This window comes from Aythya ferina (genome assembly GCF_964211825.1).
Source record: "Aythya ferina genome assembly, chromosome: 1".
Classification (NCBI taxonomy): Eukaryota; Metazoa; Chordata; class Aves; order Anseriformes; family Anatidae; genus Aythya; species Aythya ferina.
This window is the reverse complement of record NC_140296.1, coordinates 92,705,142-92,729,035: the sequence shown is the minus strand read 5'-3', so window position 1 is coordinate 92,729,035 and position 23,894 is coordinate 92,705,142. Positions and strand designations below refer to the sequence as shown.

Here is a 23,894-nt window from a genome sequence, read left to right as displayed (position 1 = left end):
TACATTTGACGCACGTGACGAGACTTCCATTTCCCTCCCTTTGACAGCTTTGTCGGCTGTTTCTGTGGGCACCATGGCAGCTGGAGAAGTGAAGACAGAGAGGTCGCCCACTACGCCAACTAGTATGGGGAGTTCACTTGGGGTGTCTGGCAGTAGTGAGGCCACCACCATCACCTACACATCTGTGAGTCATGACTCCAGTACGACCAGTGTAGGCACAATGAGTGGCAGTGCCAGCTCTGTGTCCGTGACAGCCAGATCAACAGCAATTAGTGATTCTCCTTCCCTTGCTGGCTCCTCAGCTGCGCCGTCCAGCAGCGGGCCAAGCAGCAGCAGGAGCAGTAGCACGGAGCCGAGCATGGTAGCCACATCGCAGCTTTCCACAGTCCTCACGTCCCCTGCTTCCTGGTCCACTGCTGGAGATACGAGCATTGGACAGGGAACTGTGACAGCGCTCACCACAACCGGCCTTAACCAGGAGCAGGCCACAGCAGGGGTGGGGTCCACATCATCTTCCACTGCCAGCCCGTTGCCTTCTACATCTCTGGCATCTGCTGCTAGCCCTACCAGCTCTCGTACTGGCCTAGGGGAAAGTCCAAGTTCGGCCCAGGTGAGCGGCACTACCTCTGATGCACGTGACGTGACTTCCATTTCCCTGCCTTCCACGACTTTGTCAGCTGCTTCCATGGTTACCATGGGAGCCGGAGAAGTGAGGACGCAGACGGTGCCCACTACGCCGTCTAGTATGGGGAGCTCACTCGGGGTGTCTGGCAGGAGCGAGGCCACCAGCGTCGCCTACACATCCATGAGTGGCGACTCCAGTACAACCAGCATGGGCACAGCGAGTGGCAATACCAGTTCTGTGTCCCTGACAGCCAGATCGACAGCAGGCAGTGACTCTCCTTCCCTTGCTGGCTCCTCAGCTGTGCCATCCAGCATCGGGCCAAGCAGAAGCAGCAGTAGTGCTGAGCCGAGCTTGGCAGCCACGTCTCAGCCATCCACGATTCTCACGTCTCCCGTACCCTGGTCCACCTCTGGAGCTACGAGCATTGGACAGGGAACTGTGACGGTGCTCACCACAACTGCCGTCAACCAGGAGGAGGCCACAGCAGGGCTGGGGTCCACATCATCTTCCACTGCCAGCCCGTTGCCTTCTACATCTCTGGCATCTGCTGCTAGCCCTACCAGCTCTCGTACTGACCTAGGGGCAAGTCCAAGGTCGACCCAGGTGAGCGGCACTACCTCTGATGCACGTGACGTGACTTCCATTTCCGTCCCTTCCACAACTTTGTCGGCTGCTTCTATGGTCACAGTTGGAGGTGGAGAATTAAGCATGCGGACTACTATCTACATGGCTAAATTAAGTCCACCTGCATCAGTTCATCCATCTTTGTCTGGATCTTGTGGTAAGTGTTTCTTATTTTAACTGTGATGTTTTGCATCTTTTGCTTATATGTTTGAATTTGGGTATGTTTTTGCTTATTTTAATTCTTTTAAATTGCATGTTTTTTCATTTTTTTTTATTTCATTTTTTTCCTGTATTGTGAAATATATTGTAATATATAATTCCAACTTGTTTATTCTCCAATCTTCATTGTATTTCTTTTTTAGTACTGCTTTCTCTTTTTCTTATTTATTCAATTTTTCATATATTCCTTAATTTTATTGCATGTTTATATTTTGTGTTATATAGTACTCAGTGTATCCTTTCACTTTACTTCAGTTCTCTTTTTATTGTTTTCTACTCTATCTGTAATCCCATTCTTGCTGAAATTTGTCAAAAATATTTTTGTCCTTTCACAGCTCTTTTCTCTTGCAGTTTTTCCCCATGCAAATATTTTTCTAGTTTTTTTTTTTTTTTATTATTATTATTTTCCAAACGTTTACTGTTCTGCTTCACTGAATATGCCATAATTAATCTCTTTTTTATTCTAATGGTTGGTATGGTAATCATGGAATGAAAAGTGGAGAATACTGACTTTTTCTCCTTCAGAAATTAAATATATATTGTATTTTGTGTGTTATTTGGTTTTAATTTTTTTTGTAAAATTATAATCTTCTTGTTTGAAAACAAAGCTATTGGGTTAATCCTACCCTAACTTTTTTTCATAATGCTGTCATGATATTCATGATGGCATATGCATGTGTATGATGAATATGATGAAGAACTTGGTTTTTCATACCTTTATAAAAGCATTTTAGAGGTGTTTGTTTGTTTGTTTGTTTTCCTGTAGACTACGAGTTTTGCATTTATACAACATTCCTAGCAACACACATAAGAACATGTCTTACAGGGATTTCCTTTTTCCTTTTTAGCTCCTGTCTCTCTCTCCATACGGCTGGAGAATGTAACAAGCACAACGATACAGTTCAGCTGGAAACCTCAAGGTGGCTCAAGAGACAGTCCTTATCGCGTGCGTCTGTGGGAGGGATCCAGAGAGATTGAGAACAGGAACATAAATGAAACCAGTATTGCATTTGGAAGCCTGCTTTCTGATCACGAATACAAAATATCTGTGGATGTTTTAACTTGCTCTATGAGTATCAATACCTCGATGACAGTTCGGACAGGTATTTTATCAGGATCTTTTCAATTTTTTTCATTAGACTGACAGTATACTGACATACATGTGGCCTGACAATGAAGCCCTTTTCCATTGTGCACCTTCTTGGACATGAATAAGCTATAAACTGAAACAAATAGGAAGAGGAAAGCCAAACTTTCAGACACTAAAAAACAATCTTCAGATTTTAAATGGAGCTAAGATCCAAAGCTTCCTTTATCTTTCTGCCATATTCAAAACATTGCTGAACTAGAAACACTATTCAACAAGTCTGTCTCTCATAGCTCCCTACTCAACAAGCCTGCCCTGCTCTTATATCTTCACATGCAAGCTGTGTCCTCTTTTGAGTTCCTGGTTACGTGGTAGACAACAGGTTCAAACACACAGTTGTCCTGTAGCCATGTAGCCTAGGAAATCCTGGAGTCCTGCAGCTCCTACTTCTCACTTCTCAGCTTCTTCTTGTGAGCAGCAGCTCTATGGCAAATGCTTTCAGTAAGATCTGCCAGTGCAGTTAGGTTCCCAGCTGAAATACCTGGAGTCTCTACCTTGCTCTGCCTTCCCATGGGACAGCATGATTTGTGATTCCAGGATTAACTGTCTGGTACATGAATCAGCATCTTGGAAGGTGCAGAGTCAAAGGGGTGCAGGTCAAAGTGATGCCTCTTGCATTTTATTCAAAGCTGCCTTGCACACAGCCCAAGGGTATGGTGGATCATCCTTTCTCATAATGTCTTCTTGTCCTCTTCTCTCAGAGACGCATTGAATAAAAGGTGAGGAATACAGTGGTCAGTGAATGGCAAAAAGTGTTTAAGAGTTGTGCTTTGGCCAGCTGGTGTGTAGGGAATTAACCTGTCCACATACACCTCAGGTTTGCACTTTTCCTTAGAGGTGTTTATCTGAGGACACATTTTTAAACAGTACCTATACTTTGGCTGGTTATTCTGTTTTTAATATCTTCACAGCTGCAAAAGTCTTAAATGGAACCACTAGGATTACTAATGAAGATTTCTTGCCTGAATATGAGAACAAATCAAGTAAAGCATTTAAGGACTTTGAAACTCGCTTCATTATGGAGGTATTTTCCTTAGGAATTTTAACTCCAAATTTATTTTCTGTTGGGCTCTTTCTCATGTCAACAATCACAAGGGTCCAGGTATGAATAATCTTAAGTATGGTTGTGAAAGAAGGTATGATGGTTAGAAACAAAGCAGTACTTATTGAGGTCTTACATCTCATTTATGTTGTTGTTGTCCTCTGAAGCCCTGATTTAAATGAAATTCTGTCTGGCAGTTACATGTACTCCTACCCTATCGGAGGTGCTTCTAAATGAATTATAGGCAGCATATTGCTGTAATAATTCTTAGTTTTAAAGGAGAAAAAAGATAATAACTTAAACTTTTTACCTTGCAGATAAAACGACATCTGCCAGAGGAGATGCTAAAACTAATAAAGGAAGGAAAAATGCGTATTGTAATTAATAGCATCAGGAATGGAAGTGTGGTTGTGTCCTTCAACATTGTGTTGAACGTAGGAGAAAACGTAACAGTGACAGAGATTTCAGATGCTTTTACGAAGTCCCTTAACATGAGTACAGTATTGAAAGCTGACCTTAAAAGGACTGCTATAGAAGGTATGAATGCATGCAAGACTATGAATTCAAATAGTGGTGTATCTTTAATTAATGATAACATCCAGTGAAATGGGATTTAGGTGGGATTAGGCAATTGCAAATAATGTTCTATTTATCTCTTTTTCATAGCTGATTTAAAATTTTTCTTTCTCTTCTATTTTATTTAACTGTACTGTAGCAAGGAATAGTTGTCAGCCAGGATTAAATGTCTGTTCGCAATATGCTACCTGCACTGCTGAAGGAGCAAGTTATTCCTGTCAATGCAACAAAGGATTCACAGATAACAGTCCACAAGTTCCAGGAAGAGTGTGTCAACAAAAGAAGAATCCACCTTCACGTAACTATTTTTATCATATATGAAAAATAATATTAAAAAAAAAAAAAGCTTAAAAATTTGCATATAATGTCTTTTCCCTTCCTGACCCTCTCTCAGATAATAGTTTATTATGTTTCCTTATACTGGCCTTTGATGGATGGAATTTTATATGAGAATAGGTGCCATAACTAACTATTTAGACAAACAATGGAAGCACATTTTCTGGGCTTGTTTTTTGAAAGTTGTTTATGAAAATAAATCACATAAACATGGTGAAACTAAAAGAAATTCTAGTCATTGCCTCCAAATTGCTATTTTACAGAACAGATGACTACAGTCCCTCCAAAAAGTGCTACAGGTAGATTTACAGGATCCACAGCTAATTCCATTTTTGCTACCACATTTGCATCAGGAGCTTGCAGTAAGTAAATATTTAATATTGAATACCAGTATAAAAATGTTCTGAGATTAGTTATTAAAATCAGATATGATAATATTTTTCATCAGTCATATCAGCTGTGATGTAAATTTTCCAGATATTACTTCAGAAAGAGAAGCCTGAGATAACCGCTGAAAACATATAATTATACAAATATTAGCCGAGGAAGTTTCTACATCTTGGTAAAACCACCCCAGACCCAGTGAGGTTCCAAAAGGTCAAAAACGCCTACCCCTACCTCTAGTGCTTTATCACTGTGTTGTGTGATTTTTGTAATGTTATTATGAAGCACAGTTGTTATATTTCTGTCTACTTCTTCAAACTTAGGGTTTCATGGTAGCTTTTTAGTGAGTCCATCCTCCTGGTTATATAAAACATCACTATGAGTCAAATAGCAGTCTACCTCAGAACACTCATCACAGCAGCTACCTTGCTATGGTGAAAAAGACTAGAAGCAAGCAGAATACCACCCATTTATGCTTTGGAGGCATCAAATAATGTACATTAATGTATAATTTATCTCTATAGAGCAAACAGTTTCTTTCTGCTCTTGCAGGAGAATGGGATGAAAAGCTGAAATTAGCCCATAGAAAACCAACAAAAATTTATACTGGTTAAGTTTGTTCTTTTTTTTTGATTAAATATTAAATGTTTAGAATTACGGAAGTGAACTAAAGTCCCTTTCAGCTGCGTGAAACATTTTCACTTTGCAGTGCCAGTATCCATAAAAGTTGAGAATGTGACTGGGGAAGCAATACAATTCAGCTGGACCACATCGGGTGGCAAGAGAGGCATCTTCTACACCATCTCCCTTATGGATGGAATCCGAGAGATAAATAAAACCACCAATGAGACAACAACTATATTTAAACATTTGCTTCCTGGTCATGTATATACAATATCTGTAAAAGTATTATCTTGTGCTGAGAATAGCAGGACTTCAGTGAGTGTCCGAACAGGTAATTCCTTGATTATACTGTCATTTCTTTTTAATGAATATACTCTCAAAATATCTTTTTATAGTATGATTTGGATTTGATTTCATAGACTACTGTTCCTGTAAGTTGTCTTTATTTATCTGATTCATCCCTTTACTTGGATAGAACTGCTTGGATCAAACAGGAGTTTGCAAGACAAAGTGCTTATTCTGTAAAATTTCTGTCCATGCTGTATTATTGAACCAGGTAATTTTGTACAAAAGTCAAGATATTTTGGTTGCAAATTTAACAGTAAACATTGTGGTAATGCAAAGCTTAGACTGCACATTCTTTTATGAATGCAGGAAGTCCTGAATTGCTATTTTTGTCTTCTCAATTTCATCCTAGGATATAGACGTTAAAACAAACCGTTTAGTTTTGTCACTGTACTATATCACAAAAAGTAGAACATATGCTGTATTTTTTTTCCTTGAAATTTGAGATACACCTGGAAAGCATCTTTTGGGAAGTGTGCAATCCTGACTGCTTACATCCTTTCCCTACATCTAATGCTTTTGACTAAACTTTTCTTATTATGCATACAGCCTCCCAAATGACACTGCCTTTCTTATGAATCACTTAGGGGCTGTATGTATTATCTGGATCCAACAGTTTAGCTTCCAGGGCATTCAGAAGGACCGTCTTCACTGTCTGTACACTGACAGTTATCACGTCATAGGTACCTCTGCAAAAAAAATGTTGCAGGCAGACAGGAACGTGCTTTAATTGAAAAATACTCCTCTGCCTGCCTCTGACCACACAACAGCTGTGTAGCGCCCTTAAATCAATGCTGAGACATACATGTCTCTTAATAAAATTTGCAACAAGTGGTCTGTTAAGTATAGGTATGTATTTATAAGGTAAAAACTATCGAGGTTTCTCATCAACTCATTTATCAGTTGTCTTGATAGGCATTGGGCATTTTTCCTGTACTATTACAAATAGCGAGCAGTTCCAGGGTTGTAAGGCTCTGATGTTCTGAAAACACTACCACCTTGCCAGCCTAAAAGTCCAGGACAAATCCATATCAATGCGCTTTTATGCCAGCATTGTCCTCTAATTTAAATAGTTCCTCTCTCTTCCTTTATGGTCCTTCCCATACGGTGCTCTCCTTCCCTGCCATATTAATAAACTTTTCTGTGGACAGTGCTTTCAACCTTTGTTTGCTAGGCAAGCCATTCTTTTACAGTTTTCTTTCCTAAGAAGAGTTCTTCTTTCCCTTGGAGGGCCACATCATTCTTCATTTCTTTGAAATGGAGGTCACCTTTCTTGAATGTGAGCAACTGGGATTACACATAGCAGTCCGGACAAGGTTGTATGAGTGCGCTTACCACGTCGTTAACATTCTCATCTCTTCTGGAATTGTATTGAGCAATGCATCAGAGGGTGACATAGCTGTGATCAGCTCAGGCACTGAACCCCTTTTCTTTTCAATGCCTGTAATCCCAGGTTAGAGGATTTCTATTATTAGTCCCCAAATGCCCAACCTTCAGGGAATTTTATCCCAGTTTTCAGGAAATGTCATCCCATTGCTCTTAGCTTCATCCAGTTCTTTCTGGAAGGTATCTCAATTCTCCCATGTCAATGACGCCTGCTAACCTTATGCCATCATCACATCTTATGAGCAAACTCCTGTATTTTCTGGCAAGATCTATAATGGAAATGCAAAGCAAGTTCTATGCCTGCACTGATTCTCAAGGAACAGCACATGTAATACCCCTTTAGAACAAGATTTTTTCTTTTAAAGCTACCCATTTACATCTTCCCATTAGCCTATTCCTTTAGGCACATTTTTTCCACTAAAAAAAAATATTACTTGGCACTATATTGGGAAAGATTGGAAGATATCTTAGCCAGCTCGTCAAAGGAAGCTATTAGGTTATTTTAGCACAGTCCCCTTTTGATAAAATTATATTGTACTTTATCATACCTTATCAGTGGCTGAGAAAATTCTCATGATTTCTTTTAATAACTTTTGAAATATCTAATTTTGACTTTTTGCATTTCTTACTTTCTTCCAGTATTTCTTGACATCTAAATGTAACTCTCTTTCTAGCAACCTTTTTTTTCAGTTCTCTCATAGGTTGTCTGATTATTTTCAAAACCCTTCTAGGGCTATTATTCTAGCAGTTAACTGTGAGGTCCCATCTTATAGACTTCCCTTCTATCATCAGCTTTAGGAACACAGAGCCAAGAAATTGTCAACATAATTTTCATCCATTTTTTTTCAATGCTTCAGTCCAGTGGCTTTCATTTTTTAGCTCCCCTATTTTCTAAACAACAACAACAAAACTGCTTCCTTTTGTAGTCTGAAGCCATCTGCCTTACTAGAAATATGTTTGTGAGGCAATTGAAAAGATTCATCTTGCCAATAAAGACCGAGTCATCTGAATTTTATGTGGAGTTACGGATTACATTACACAGTTCTGTGAGGGGAGCTAGAGTTGCACCGTATGAGCTAACCATATAAAAACCACAGTACCAGCCTTTACTGCTATTTTGAACCATTATAAGTAATTCTTATTAGCCAATCTAGATAAGCATTCTGGGGTTTCAAGTCTCCTTGGTGCATATTGTTTTCAAATGAAATCGCAAATGACTTTTACTTCTGAAAATTCTATCTACAGCTTACCCAAGTAGTACAAGCACATAGCAAAACATGTATCTTTATCTTCCATAAGAACTTAGAGTTCTCAGTGTTATCTCAGTGAAGTTCTCAACTACCACCTACCCACCCACCACCTGCCTCTTTTCTGATATGCTCCATTTTTATAGTCTGCAGTTCTAAATTCTCAACCCATCATTTTCTTACTAGCAATAATCACCCATGCACAGAGGCAATTCTCTTTTTGTTGTTGTTGTTGTTGTTGTTGTTGTTGTTGTTTATTTTACAGATCCGGTTTCCTGTTTCAATAGAACTGGGTTTTGCTTATCACAGAATCGTGACTGTCCTGACTTAAAATATGTCATATGCTCAGGTAAGTTTTACAATTTATTTGTTCATAAATATAGCATATCATTTCACAATATAGTATCTTTCATGAGTATTTTATCATCTGTTTTGTTATCTCAATTCACATAGCTTCTGAAGTTCACACTTCTTTGGTAAGGAAGCTGCCTTCATCAAACTTCAGTGTCAACTTCCATGTCTATTTTTAGACTGGACTTTTCTATGTAAAGAATACTTCTTTTGGTTTAGGGCTTATCCACCTACTCAGGAGGATAGAAACATACTAAGTGTTTTACAGAATCTAATATACTGTTCTTGCTTCTGCTGAGATCAGTGGGAGAATGGCTGTTGAATTAGGGAGTAGGATGTGCCCTAAATTATAGCAGGAATGACTAAGAAGTCATAAGGATTGCGATGGCGGACAAATTTGAAGAGGAAAAGGATTCAACTCTGAAGGTTCAGAAGCCAGTACATTAGACACATTTACATGATATACTTCTTTCCTTCTATTTGATTAGTTTCTGTTTCTATTGATTAGTATTATAAGCTGATAACATGAGATAATGAAGTCCATAAAGCAATTATAAAGTGATATCTCAAGATTCACCTAATATACATATTTTTTCAGATTACAAAGTATTTGCCTGCAGTGCTTTGTTAAAAAGCCAGACATTTAATCATACACTTTATGACTCTGACAGTGAAGACTACAAAGCAATGTCTGAAAGTATCAAAACAGAAGTAAGTTCCTGTAATCTCCTTTCCCACTTTAAATGTGCTAAGATTTTTTTTTTCAATTAGCAGCATCAGTCACTTAGATTAATTATTAAATCAAAGTTGTGACAGGAGAAAAGATAATACCACCTTGATAAAACAGCAAATGAATCACTTGCTCAACAAGGACAATCTTGACCAAAGCATGTTGTCTGATGAGGATTATATTACTTACCTAGTACTGAAAACTAAAATATTTAATGAGAAGCAATTTAAAATTATTTTCTTATAAGCACAAAGAACTTCCCATTATCTGTCAATTTTTTTTTTTTGTATTTTCAGTCACAGACTGCATTGTTCCCAAATCCTCCTTCTGTAAATATTGTAGTGGTACAGACAAAAATTACTGTCATTATTCAGTTGTTTGTTATTCCAAAGAGATAGCCCTGAAGAAAAGATAAATGCAGAAAGTGAATATCCTGATGTGTGTATGCAATAATTCTTGCTCTGGCTCATTTTACTGACACAATGGAACAAATATCAATTCCCATTTACACAGATTGTTAGAGAGATGCGCATCAAACTTAAAGATGACCACTTTGATATCGTGATGGTTGGATTCAGACCTGGGAGTGTGATTGCTTATTTTATTTCCCTACTGCAAAAGCAAGAGCCTGTTGATGTGAACGTTGTGCGGGAATACCTAAGTCAAATATTAAAGAGAAAGTTTGGTGACCAAGTTGAAGTAACTGTACAATGTAAGTGATGTTAAAACATCTTTTCTGTGATGGTGTGGGGATTAGAGTCAGATCTCCTACCATGCATAAAAACTGATAAATTAACTTCTTCCTTTTAAGAGATTCACATATTTCAGATAACATATTTAAACATTCACAGAAAACATATTCCAGCTATCATGTAGTTTACAGAGTTATTTTAATGAGCCAATGCATGTACCTATTTCCAGACTTAAGGGATGGATTCTCATCACACAGAAGGAGGGCTAAGAGAGCTTCTTGTCATAGTGTGTAGTCATTTTTGTACTATCCAAATGGATCCTAAATGATGGGCTTTTGGTGGAGAAGGGGATGAGGAGAATCCATATTTCTTCTCTAGTGGCATCTGCAATACTGCTCTCTGGTACGGATTTCTTCTTGTCTGATGGACAGCCCTCAAAAACCAGTGGCACCTGCTTCCCTGACCAGAGGCAGTGTGTATTTACCAACTCAGAGTACTGCAGAGCTGCCGAGAGGCAGAGAGAGAAAGTAGAAAGTGTGCAGAAGGATATTTATCCAAAATACAGTATTTGTCATGCTCAAAGATAATAAGGTAAAACACTTATTACCTTGAGCTGCTATGAGCTGGGGGGTGTCATACAACATTTCTACCTAAGTTAATATACTCTCTTTGTACCAGGCTGGCTAGCACTTTTAGTCTAGCACTATTAATCTATGTGCCTTTCCACCATTACTACATGCATCTTTACTAGAGTGATGAGATACGCTTACATGGGCTACAGGCCTTTCATTGCCTTTATCTGGAGCCTTTATCCTGGAGTAAGAAGTGCAGGTATGGATGGCAGACTAGGTCCCAATTAATTTTACAAAGTTGCTTGTGCATGTATAAGGAGTACTGTGAGGGTTACATTATGTACAGCTTCATTTCACGCTCCTTTTTCACACTGTAGAGAGACTTTTTACTGAGATATAGACTGGAGTTCTCCCAGAACCTTCCAGGCACTTTCTACCAAACAAATCCACAGATCTGCTGATACTGAATGTCACTAAGAGAGCTCAAGGACCATCAGAGAGAGAGACATCCATGAAATTTCATAGTTAGCAAATCTTTACTACATACAAAAACGTTATGATATTATTCAAAAACTTCAAAGCTATCCAAAAGTGAAATGCAGCTGTCACTCAGGTCTCCAGGCTGTCTTATGCCTACTTTTTATTGTTTCTACCTAACTTACATGTAATATGCTTTACATTTTCAGCTCTGTCTTCTCAGTCATCGACTGAAAAAAGTTCCACCTGGAGAGTGGCAGTGATTGTCCTTGGAGTTTTACTTGGAGTTGCATTACTGCTAATTTTTGTGGTAATATCAGCTTATATTTGGATGAAGAGAAGATCGGGTAAATACATAGTTGAACCTAAAGAACTCCTAGGAAATTTTGTCTACAGGCACTTGTAATATAAGCCACCAGTTTGACTTACATATTTTGGATGGGGTGGGGTGGGGGGAATTAATATATTTGTCTTAAAATCCTTTTGTCTTTGTTAATGGTTTATGATAACTTAAGAAAACTCTGCCCTTTCCTTCTCAACGTCCATTCCTGATCTCCTAACAACCTCTGATGAATTAGCCTTTTGACATTGCTCTTGGGTGTGGAATGGGGAATTTTCCTCATTGAATGTGTGGGGGACTGAGGCACAGAGAAACTTCTGTTCAGACGATCCCCTGTAAGTATTGCAAAGATCCCTAACCATTGGCTATAAAGAGAGAATCTGAACTGCTCAGTACTCTCTTATATATATATTTAGGTGACACAGCAAACTGACTGATCCTAATACCTATAGCATGTCACTTGATTACACATCTAAGCCCAGATGTGTTGAGCTTTATGCACTTAGCCAAAGGTGATTCACCTCACCTGAGATTTTTATCACCATATGAAGATGCCTCTTTCTCTCCAGTTAGCAGAATGAGCCAGCCTGGGACAATTCAGCAAACACAGCTTAGTTTTGAGTCTGAAAGGAAGAGGGGATAGATCTGGGCTATACGGACTCACCATAGGAGTCTCTGGGAGAACAGACACCTGATCCAGAGGCTGCTAAATTCAAGGCTGGTTTCTTAATTCCTAGGCTGTGAAGAAACAAATGCTCATATGTGACAAATATATGGCATGTTAGATACAGGTGTGGTTCAACAGGAAACCAGTAATTTTATAGCCTTAACATGTTACCAAAAGATGGGGGAGGGGAGACAAAACCTTCATCTAGTTTTGCCTGTCAAATACAGCTGAGCAAGTGTGTGTCACATAGCGCCATTTTGCCTTGCTCCTGATAATCCCAATGTGGAGTCCACTAAAAGCAGCCCAAGGGCATGGCATGGCTTGAGACCCTGTGTACTAGAGAAATGGGGAGAAACAGCCTTTGTCTGTTTTCACCGCTGTCAGCTGCAGTCCCAATGAGGTTACAGACTATTTATTCTATGGAGTATTTTTCTCCTTGGAACACGTTGAACAAATAATAAATGGCAGTATATTGCTGTACATATTTTCAGTAGTATTTATGTATTTCATCTCAAAGCAGTTCTCCGTGTCTGTGTATTTTGTCTGTATGCCAATGCTCACCATTCACGCTGAAGCACTGAATATCCTGTGATCTTCTGAGACCCTGCCTCATGCCCCTGAATAGTTTGTGCCCCCTGTCTTTTCAGATTACGTTATGTTTAGTTGGCATGGCTTAGAGTAAGGAAATGCCAAGAAGAGGACATCAGCACACAAAGGGCATCAGTAGGGCAGTGGCACACTAGTTACGCTGCTCTCCTCAGGGTGCAGCCAGGTATTTATACTTCCTTCCCTGAGCTACAGCTCGGCACCTGGATGAATCCTGTCAAGCGCCCTGGTTAAGCAAACAGGTGAAGCCGTCTGTGTGCTGGCCTCACTGCATGTAGGCTGGTTTAGTTCAGGTTGTATCAGCACCCGGATGAGGGAAGTCACACCCAGCCATGCTCCTCTCTCCTTGGCTTAGCAGCACTGTCAGTGTCTGAGGCCAATGGACACTGCTGGCTGAGAAGGGAAGGCTCTGTGTGTACCTAGGGGGTCTTTGCACACAAGGCTGTGTTGGTGATTTATACTCCTGGCTGGATTTTGCATTATTTTATTTATTTTTATTTTATTTTATTTTATTGTGTTGTAGGGATCTGTGAAACAGGGTTGTTGCACGAATTGTAATCCCTTATCCTTCCACGTAGTATCAGCTTGGCTCTCCTTTTGCTTAGATCTGGGGTATGAAGGCATGGCCCAGCTCTGATGGAAATTCAGTATGCTTAATATTTGTTAAAATTCTTTCCTGTAGGTTTTAAACATAGCTGGCTTTGCTGTTATACTCACTGAGCAGTCACTTGACAATGCATTCTGTCAGCAAATACAGGTTCTCTGGTGAGCTGTGTGTTGAAAATACAAATGAACACTCTTGCTTATGTTAATACTTTTTTTTCCTTATTTTTTGATGGGTGTACTTTGAGCAGCAATCTCTCATTGTTAATAAACCTTTCAGATGTCTTTGCAAATAATGTTGAACTAAAGACCATGTACAGCAGGGTTGTACTATGGAACTCTGGGACTTGCTCCTGCAAAAATATATTTATATCTGAAGAAAAGTGGTATTTTAAATGATTTTTTTTTTCTTCCAAAAATGTTGTACAAATAAAACCTCTATTTTTACAATTTTGTATTTTGAAAGTATCTGTTCTTTCTGCTCTTTTCTCCTCTTCTAGCTGCAGGAGGGGAGGGTGGTCAGTACTATCAACAGCTCTTGAGCTTTTCCCTAGCACAAGCAGTATTAAAAACCTTTGATTTTCACCAAACTTCAGTAACCTTGGTGTACTTGAGCCTATCTTTAGAGGCATCAGCACAGCTTCAAGTTTGACCAAGAGCTGCAACATTTTTGGAGGGGAAACAACTGGATAGACAGATCGGCTGGTAAGCTGATGGTCAGCCCAGTCACACAGGTCTCATCTTCTTAGAAATTTATATTAAACAACACCTGGCTAAACATTATTTTGGGAGTTACACTCTATTTCCAAACATTTCAAATGCAGCTCCCATGCTGGGGATCTCTCATGTGACTGACAGTAGGGCTGCTGTGAAGGCTGCTGGGCAGCCTGGTTAACCCTAACAGAGGTTACTGGGGCCATCATCTTCTGGGATGTAGCACCATTCTTGGCCCTGGAGCTCTCCTGCCTCATGTCTCACTGAAGGCTGGCTGGCACAAGCAGCTAAGTCCTCTTATTACTTCACTTTGATGAAGTCAGGGTGGTGAGGCACGGGCACAGGCTGCCCAGAGAAGCTGTGGGTGCCCCATCCCTGGAGGTGCTCAAGGCCAGGCTGGATGGGGCTTTGGGCAGCCTGCTCTAGTGAGACGTGTTCCTGTTCATGAGTGAAAACTTAACAGTGTCAGAAATCAAATGTTGTAGGACATCATGAAATATGTTAGTGGAAAGATGAAAATAGAACACTGCCCCAGCACACACCAACCATCGCTTAATGTATCACACCTTTTTTTTTGTAGATATAGAAGAAATGTACCCAGATAATGATAATACATGTTTTACTCATGTGAACCTCTGTAAGTTGTGCCCTCTGAAGTTTTTGGAGTGGCATTCAAATGAGAGAATTAGAGAAGGTTCACCACAACCATCAAGATGCTACACTTTTTTACAACAGTTGCAAGATTTGGATGCTCCCCTTTTCAGCAGCATTTGCCCTCTGGCCTCTAAAGAGGCTCGTGCCATGGTATTTTTCCCATGGGTGTCAGTACTGCAAGTATCTGGAGATTTATTTCAGCTTCCTGTGTGAGATCTGCTATGTTGGCTTAGAAGATGAGGCCCACCGAACCCAGTATTCCATCCACAACAGCTTCAGGTAGAAGGCCATCTATCTCTCTCTTTGGTGGGTCTTATCCTATGGTGGGTGGTATTAGCCTCGGTTAAAAGTTTGCCCTGAGCAGCTGAAGCTGCTTTGCGCTGAGCGGCCTCAGTCACGCCTCTCTTCAGTAGCTCTTGCCAGCAGGGGGAGAGCTGAACTTTGCATGGTCAGATATATGTGAAATTATGCTAGAATGTGTAGTGATATATGAAATACATAGAAATAAGAGCTTTCTTTACCTGTGTGGAAAATACCCTTTTCTAAGCTTGCAGTGATCCTTTGCTGACAGCAGTGATGCAGGTTAGGTGGGATTCTAAAAAGATCATGATCCTTTTAGGAGGTCTTGGTCCTTCCACAGAACTAATTTATTGCCTACGTAGTCACTGAGGTTACTTTAGCCAAGTCCAGCTTGTGTTTTTTTTCTGCAGTTCTGTGTTCTTCCAGTTTGGTTCCAGTTGTTGCAGTGTGTCGGTGTAGCTGTGTGATTCCACGGCAAATGTGCACGGTCAAGCAAACAATGTAAAAAAAATCCGAGGTTAATGAAAAAAGGGAACGGGGGGGACCAACTTCAAAGTTACTTTAGTGGCAATTATCCCTTCTCCTACTTCAATAAAGAAACTTCCAACTTCATTAAAAAAAAAAAAAAAATGTTTATTGCTTGTTTTTGAGACTGGATGAGCATAACACTACATCTGCACTTCTAAAAAACATACAAAATCAAATACATTGATTAGACCTGGACAGAAAACTCTATTCGTGGAGAAACCGAGGAAATGCTGCACTGTGCAGCCTTGCCCACCAGATGGTGCTCCCTGCACCCGTCAAATCTTCCAAGAATTACAGGATTATTGCATGCAGGCTCTCCTTTTCTCCACTCCCCGGTGCCGATGTGCAGATGTGCTGAGCAGGCAGTTCGGAGAGGCTGAGCTGCCCGTGCTGAGCCCCACAAACACCGGAGGAACAGCAGTGAAAGGACACAAAGTTGATGCCCAGAGTGGGAGTGGGTGGTGGGTGGCACTTCCCTGGTAGCCCTCTGCACAGCGGGAGATGCCACCTGCAATTTTTGTAAGTCTGTTGTCTAAAGGCTAGCATATCCCCAGCAGAGCCAAATGTGCAGCCTGTATTTGGGAGGGTGGCTGGCACAACCTGGTGAGCTGCTGTCCCCACCCGTGACACCATTGCTTGTGTCTCAGGTATTCCCCTCCCAGCCAAAGGGACCTGGGACATGAAGACATTTCATCATTCTGTGATGAAGACTCTGTGGCTGGGCCATCACAGGCGTGAAGAGCCATTTACACAAGTAGTCACTAGATTACACTAGTTAAACTGTGGAATTGCAGTCCAAAAAACAAGAGATGAAGATGACAGTGTGATCCTACCTGTCTCCTTGAGTGCCTAAATACCAGTTTAAAGCCTGGCCCCGAAACCCATGAAAACATTCAAAGAAAAAGGGTTTTATTTGCTTCCTCCACTCTCTACTCTTCTGCTCACTTCAGTATGTTCTGGGTTGGTGCAAGGTGCCATATCAGCAGCACATGAAGGACTCGCAGGCTGAGGCAGGGACTGATGCGATTGCTGAACTTTGCCACCTCTGTTGAGGCATCGTCTCTGTGCTCTGATAGCAGCTCTAAACTTCAGTTCGCCTCATTTCACCATTAAACATCCTGTTCTCCCTATTAAAATGTTAATTGTACATCAAGTACGTTCAAAATGTTAATTTGTTTTCTGCTCTCACATTCAGAAGCCTCACAGAACTGAATGGATCTTTACAGCTGTTTCTCATGGGGATTTTTGCATTGGATTCGCTGAGTCAGCACCTTAAGTAAATAACTATTAAAAAGATATAATTTTAAGAGCGTGGCCAAATTATCTGTTTAAAAAAAAAATAATCCTACAAATCAAAAATGTAATTAAATATTAGCTCTCAGCTAATTAAAATGTCTGATATTCCAAGTGTCATTTTCCTTAACTATTATACTAAGGTCATTTCATCTGGCTAATCACTCCGCTTGTCTAGGGAAATGGATGGCTGCAGAGTGCCAGCTATCAGTAAGTTCACTTGCTCTGTGTCACGTAGAAGAGCCTGAATATTGTGCTTTGGTTTCTAAACCCTAATTGGTGTTTAAAGAAAAGATCCTTTTCATTCCCTCCTGTTGACCGGTGCGTAAACCCATGGGGCACAGCTCCCCCAAGAGCTGCCAGGATCAGGGGCAGTGGGTCTGATGTCCCCAATGGGTGGCAGGGATTTGGTGTGTGGTGTTGTGACGGGTATGAGGGCATTTGTGGTGGTCTGCAGAGAAAAGTGAGCATCTTTGGGACATGTCTCATCCACCCACGTTTTAGGCGTCTGTTTTAGATGAGCTGAAACCACCCAGAAATGGCTCTTTGTCTCCACTGACTGTGAAGAGAAACTAGACCAACACTAACTCATGGACCTCTACATTAGGAGACAGTGGCAGGTCTCAGAGGAAACCCCTCCCCAGCTTGCATGCCTCAGCAGAAGGAAGGTCCCAGCCTTGCCCATTATGCCAGCACCTGGTGGGCTGGGTTAGCAGGTCTGTGGTGGTATAGGCCTGGGCAGGGCCTATATTGGGTGATGGAGAGAGAACAGCAATTTTTGCAGGCTTGGGGAGTTCAGCCACAGCAGCGTCTGACTAGGAGCCTGCAGCTCTAAGAGGCACCACTGGCACAAGACTTTTTTTACTCTGCTGCAGGATTTAGCCAGTAATGGCCCACAGGTCTGTTTTCCTTCCTTCTCCTCTTCAAGTGCAACCAGGATGGAGGGCTTACTGAGAAGGCTTGGGCTTTGAAGAAAGACAGGTGGGATAGGATGTACATCCCTCATGTCTTTCTGTCCCATACCCCTCTCACCATGCCCATCAGGATTCATCCTGACCCCGACACACCTGTGCTGGAGAAGATGTGCAGAGGCACCAGGGCATTACTGCACATGCCCTCGTCTCCATCGCTGTGCCCCCCAGCCTATGTGTCCTGCATCTAGGGCTGCAGCCAGGCCATGTGTATTAGCAAAGATCAGGGCCTAAAGAAAGTATGTGCATATGTGGGTCATGCAGGAGCACTGGGGAAGACAGGAAAAATAAATAAATAAATAAAAAAATAAATAAATAAATAAATAAATAAGATTACAGCAAGGCCAAGCTGAAAACTCCTTTAGTCGTAAATCCAGGACTTGTCAGCGCGTACTGACAGAGCTAAGGAAAGTGGTAAAGGAGAATTGTGACCGCTTCACCCCTCTTTATGACAAATCACCACCCTGCCTTGCAAACTCATTTTGCCTACTGCACGGGGCTCTCAGAGAGGCGAGGAAGCAGGGACGTGCTATTGCTGTGTAAGCCTGGCAGGAGACGCCTGCTCTGATTCTGGCTGCTAGCAACCCGCCTGCCACAGACCAGCAAGCTGGCAGCAGCGGATGTCTCATCCGATAGCATAATGGAAACTGGATAAACCCCTCCGCCCCTTCTTTCATATTTTTTATGGTCAGGGAGCCTTGAGGTTGACCTGCCATTAATAATGAGTGTGGTCACAGTGCTCCGTGAACAATTGCCTTTATTCTTGCAGAAAGTGCTGAAAGTCCTATTTAGAGGAGAGAGAGAGCTTCCAGCTTATGCCATGCTTGAATTCTCCATTTGCCTCGAGTTGTTCAGTCTCATGCTAATACCTGGTACCTGCTTCGCTATGATAGCTCAGTACTTGCTGGGATGTCCTTAATGCCTTTTGCTACACAGTGGTGCAAATGTATGGAAGGTGTATTCACAGCTCAGGAAAACAAGGGCCAGGCTGTCACTGCTGAAAAAAAAAATCTAGCAAAGGAAGCTCTTGGGTCACTGTAAAGGGTAATCCGATTTTATTTCGCTTGTGCAATGTCAGAAGTGATCGGTATCTTAAATATGAGGAAATAGGGTTTCCTGCTTTGTCCTACAGCCTGTATTGCAATTGTCTCATTCCTTTTTATTAAATGATGTCTCCATGGGTAGCTGGGAACAGTCTCCCTTTTCATTCTTTATGTCATACAATGCAGTATGTAATTATTTCATGATGACTTTAATTAGTCATTCTTTCATTAAGGTTACAAGCACAATATTTAGTGATTTCTTTTTTATTTTAGTTGATTTCTTGGCTCTTAAGAGAGGTGGGGGAGTTGAGGGGCTTAACAAAGAGTGAAATGGCTATTCAATTTTGGAATTACCTTTGACACAGACTCAAAGTACAAAATTGCTTGTCATTTTTTCAGTCCAAAAGCATTACACTGGAAAACTGCCAGAGTCAAACAGCTCTGCAGGAACCTGCTTGTTTTCCTGTCAGCCTGCTCAGGCTCTGGCTGGGGAGGCTGCAGGTGCTGGCCTTCAATCCACTGCACCAGTCAGGCTGGCGGGAGCTGGGAAATGAAAGCTTCCTTCCATGACTTGTCTGTGGGCTCCTTCTTTCCCTCTCTTCTCCTCACCTTCCTTTCCCAACAAAAAGCTGCTAGGCTGCCACAATCCTGGAGGGACATCTTCAACGAAAGGATGCTCAATTTTCATCAGGCATTTTCATCAGATGTGGGGTTACCTTGTCACATCCCTCCTGCCCGTCTTCTCCTTCTCAGAACAGTGATCTGAGTTCAAGGAATTGCAATGTCAGTGCAGGGTGTTCGGGCATGTGGTCCTGCCCCTAATGACACATCCTTCTGCCACTGAGCACCAGTTATACCGGGGGCATGTGTGTGTGTGGTTGCAAGGAGCTTCTCACCAAGGCTGCTCTACATCTGGAAGCTCCAGATGTCCACAGTGCGTGCACAGATGATGTGGAAAGCAGATCTGAATAATTTAATTCAGAAAAGGAAGAAAAGAAAAAAAAAAAAGATGGATGCTTACTGTTCATGCAGAGTGCAGCTCGATGGAAATAAAAGTATTTTTTAACATGGGAGAAGCACCAGTAGTGAACCATTGCTGCAGATCTACAGTTACCAGTTTGGTAATGTTTAAAGCACTGTGCCTAACACAGGGACTGCTATGAACCTGACACGCCTGAAAACACTGCAGAAAACAGCAGAGTAATTTAACAAATATTTCCGTTTAGTGTTCAGAAAGGAGCTGCATGGCACGAGTAAGTCACTAAGTTCAAAGAAGTGCTTTCCAGGCCCTTAGGGTGGAGCGAGATGCTACACAGCACTTGCTGGCACTAAACTTTTAAATCACTGGCCTGGACAGTTTACATTCGTTTACATGAATGTATAAAATATCTCATTAGAGAACTTTTATGAAGTCGTTCAAAACTTGGAATCCTGAAGAAATTTCATTATTCTTAAAAATATTGCACCAGAATTTAAAAAAAGGCCAGAGCAATGGCTAGACTGGGTTTGGGAGTGTGACAGCAGCTTGAGGCAAAAAAAAATAATGATTTAATGGCTTTAATAATGATCTATGCCATCAACCATAATACATAACACTACACATTGATAATACTGCTCTTTTCGGAGCCTGCCCTAGACAGAACGTGGCTCCCTTTTTTTATGAGCAGGCATCACAATGATTTATGACAATATATGCACGCTCACACATAACGCAGCTACTTTCTTGTGAGGTTTAACTTGGTGTCTTATGAGAACCTGTCCAGTACTGGACAGTATCAAAAAATAAGCAACATAGTTTACCAACTGGTAAACTAACATACCTTAAGGTAGTTATCACTGGAGAAACTTCTAATGGATATGTTTTGATTAAGATTCCTCTGGTGGTAGGCTTGAAGTGATTAAATATTTGCATCAGTGATTCGGAAGTAAATATAACTCCTTTACTGATTAAGGTGTGTGACTTATGCAGAATGGTAAACAAAGAGGCTAGGACTGTTGCACGCAACGATCTTGACTTCTTGATAAGCTTGGCCCATTTCAGTGAAATGCATTTCAGTAGCTGGCTGCACAGATGCACTTTTAGGAATAAAGAAAGAAGGCCATGCCCACGGGATAGGATGCTGCATCCCAACAGGAATGGACTCAGAAAAGGATTTGGTAATGAAAGGATAAGCAAAGCAGCATAATCTCCCACAGTTATGCTGTGGCCAAAAAAGGTTAATGGGATGCTTGGATTAGCAGTGCATGAACAGGGCCATGAGGTAACGCTACCTCTGGGTATCGCATTAGTGAGATTGCCGCTGGAATGCTGAAAGTTTTGGCATCGGCTGTTTTAAAGAGATGCTGAAAAGGTGTAAAAAAGCACCCCAAAGATTAGATAGCTGGAGAAACTGCCTCACACAGAGCTCTAAAGAGTTCAGTCTGTTTAACTGATCAAAAAGAAGATTGGATGCAACTTATAATTTCTAAATATCCATCTTTTGGGGATCAGGGAGGGAAAAATAAGAAACTGTAAAGGTTTTTTTAACCTGATTAATTACACATGTAAGCAAACAGCTTGAAACCGTGGTAGACACACAAATACTGTACAAATTATTTTACAGCAAATGCCAAAATGGTGGAATAAACTATAAAAGATAACCTTCTCCTTCTTTGATTTCATACCTTCAAATCAAACCAGAGCGCTTGTCCAGAAGGCAGCTGAACATTGCTGTCCCCATACAGGGTCACCAAGTGTGGCTGAAGGACTGGTGATGGACAAGGGGTCAGACCAGCAGATACGGCCACTTAGTTTGACGTTTATTAGTCTATCAGTGAATTAGCAAATGCTCATCATGAAAGTCTTTCACGTCAAGCCTGTGGGATGACCACTACTGAATGCTATGGCTGTGAGGTCTGTGACGGTGACAAATTATCTGTGGGTCCCCAAGTGCACCATCCTCGAGGCTCAGTCAGCTCTGCCAGGGACTCCAAAGAGCTCGTTTCTCTAAACTGACACAGGCTCTCTCTGCTAACCATGACAAACCTGAGTGTAGTTCAGGGCCTGCAGTTTGGCTGCCTTACAGGTAATGACAGCTCTGCTTCCCTGGGAGGCTTTCCAGAGATCAGGCACCTCTTGCAGAGTGAGTGCCTCACGTGCCTGTCTTGTTCTGAGACGTAATCTTGGACAAAAGCATTGCCAAGTGCATGTAGCAAGCAAATAAACTTGTACTAAGCTTCCCAGCTCCTGCTATGCTCCTTTCTTCTACCATCCTGGTAGGTGGATGATATAAGTGCTCTGGCTCTTTGTTCCCCTGTCAGTCTCACGTGGGCTACTGGGAGTGAGTGGGATAACTTTCTCAATACGTCATGGGTTTTGAGGTGTTTTTCTTTCTTTCTTTCTTTCTTTCTTTCTTTCTTTCTTTCTTTCTTTCTTTCTTTCTTTCTTTCTTTCTTTCTTTCTTTCTTTCTTTCTTTCTCTCTCTCTCTCTCTCTCTCTCTCTCTCTCTCTCTTTCTCTCTTTCTCTCTCTCTTTCTCTCTCTCTCTCTCTCTCTCTCTCTCTTTCTCTCTCTTTCTCTCTCTTCCTTCCTCCCTTCCCCTCTTCCCTTCCCTTCCCTTCCCTTCCCTTCCCTTCCCTTCCCTTCCCTTCCCTTCCCTTCCCTTCCCTTCCCTTCCCTTCCCTTCCCTTCCCTTCCCTTCCCTTCCCTTCCCTTCCCTTCCCTTCCCTTCCCTTCCCTTCCCTTCCCTTCCCTTCCCTTCCCTTCCCTTCCCTTCCCTTCCCTTTCACTACAGCAGAACTTGTAACTTCTCCATGAGGCTGAGACTCCAACAGCCTGGTTTTCTTGCCTGGCAATCATGCTTATTTTCTCCCAGGGACTTCAGTTCTGCAGGAAATAAATGTATACATTTCCATTGATAAGGGAGGGAGCTTTATGTCACTTATTAAATGATCTTTGAGACGTGCCAGATGCCATGGCCTTGCAGAATAATTAACATTTGCCTGCTGAGTCTCGTGTGTCTCAGGAAGAGTCTGCAACCCCAAATCTCCTGTGCTTCTGCTGCCAAGCATGTACAAAACCAGGTGAGGCTGACACGGCTGGGAAAAGGGCTGTGTCTCCTTAGGATGTCCATGGCTGGAGTGTTTTTCTATCAGGCACCCCATCTGCTCCACCTAACCTAGAGCAGGGAGTTTGAATCTGAGTCTCCTGTCCTTTGTAGAAAAGCTCTATATGTATGCTCTGGGGTGAAAGCCCTGACTTCTTGAAGTTTTTTCCACTTCACACTGGAAGCAAAGGGGAGGATGGCACTCAGTTAGTGTTTAGCGACATTTTCAAAGCAGAACAACAGCAGTGGGAGGGACACCTACTGCTTTCCCTGGAGAACACTTATTTAAGTGACTCAGACCTCGTCCAGTCCCACAGGCCTGTCCGTAACCTTTCTTGAAACTAAGCAGAGGCTGAATGTGAGATTTGCTTTTCAGCACCAAGATGAAGGCGCAGCAGCAGGATAATTGGGTGTAGTGGGATAGGCGCTGGTTGGAGCTTTCTGTCAGACAAACACGAGGCAGTACCATGGCTGAGAATCCCCTTTGGAAACAGCTTTCAGAGACTAATCCGAGTCCTCCAGGCATGCGTCTTTCCTTGGCATTTCCTTTTGTCTAGCGTTTACTGCTGACTTCTGTGCATGCCTTTCCCAGGTGCCCCACGCTCTCTTTAGGCATGGTACAGGGAGCTTAAGCTGGAGAAAAAGAGTTTCAGAAGACTTGTGCCATGCCTAATTGCTGAGTTGCCTTGTGAATTGAGTCTGCAGCCTTTTCAT

General features: G+C 41.7%; 1 protein-coding gene across 1 annotated transcript; it reads left to right on the top strand.

Moving 5' to 3' along the window:
• The first annotated feature begins 1,317 nt into the window (after positions 1-1,317).
• LOC311442054 (uncharacterized protein) lies at positions 1,318-14,008 on the top strand. Its single transcript, XM_084530820.1, has 11 exons — positions 1,318-1,406; positions 2,317-2,571; positions 3,527-3,639; positions 3,975-4,194; positions 4,373-4,531; positions 4,833-4,931; positions 5,663-5,908; positions 8,821-8,904; positions 9,505-9,617; positions 10,150-10,348; positions 11,587-14,008. The coding sequence occupies exons 1-11, from the start codon at positions 1,334-1,336 to the stop codon at positions 11,781-11,783; spliced, it is 1,758 nt and encodes a 585-aa protein (XP_084386946.1). The 5' UTR covers positions 1,318-1,333; the 3' UTR covers positions 11,784-14,008.
• The last annotated feature ends 9,886 nt before the right edge of the window (positions 14,009-23,894 follow it).

Excerpts from the sequence above, each read along its gene's own strand:
- LOC311442054 (XM_084530820.1), top strand. The coding sequence starts at position 1,334 with ATGCGGACTACTATCTACATGGCTAAATTAAGTCCACCTGCATCAGTT. Across the intron at positions 1,407-2,316 it reads ATCTTTGTCTGGATCTTGTG|CTCCTGTCTCTCTCTCCATA; the intron begins GTAAGTGTTTCT and ends TTTCCTTTTTAG. Across the intron at positions 4,532-4,832 it reads AAAGAAGAATCCACCTTCAC|AACAGATGACTACAGTCCCT; the intron begins GTAACTATTTTT and ends GCTATTTTACAG.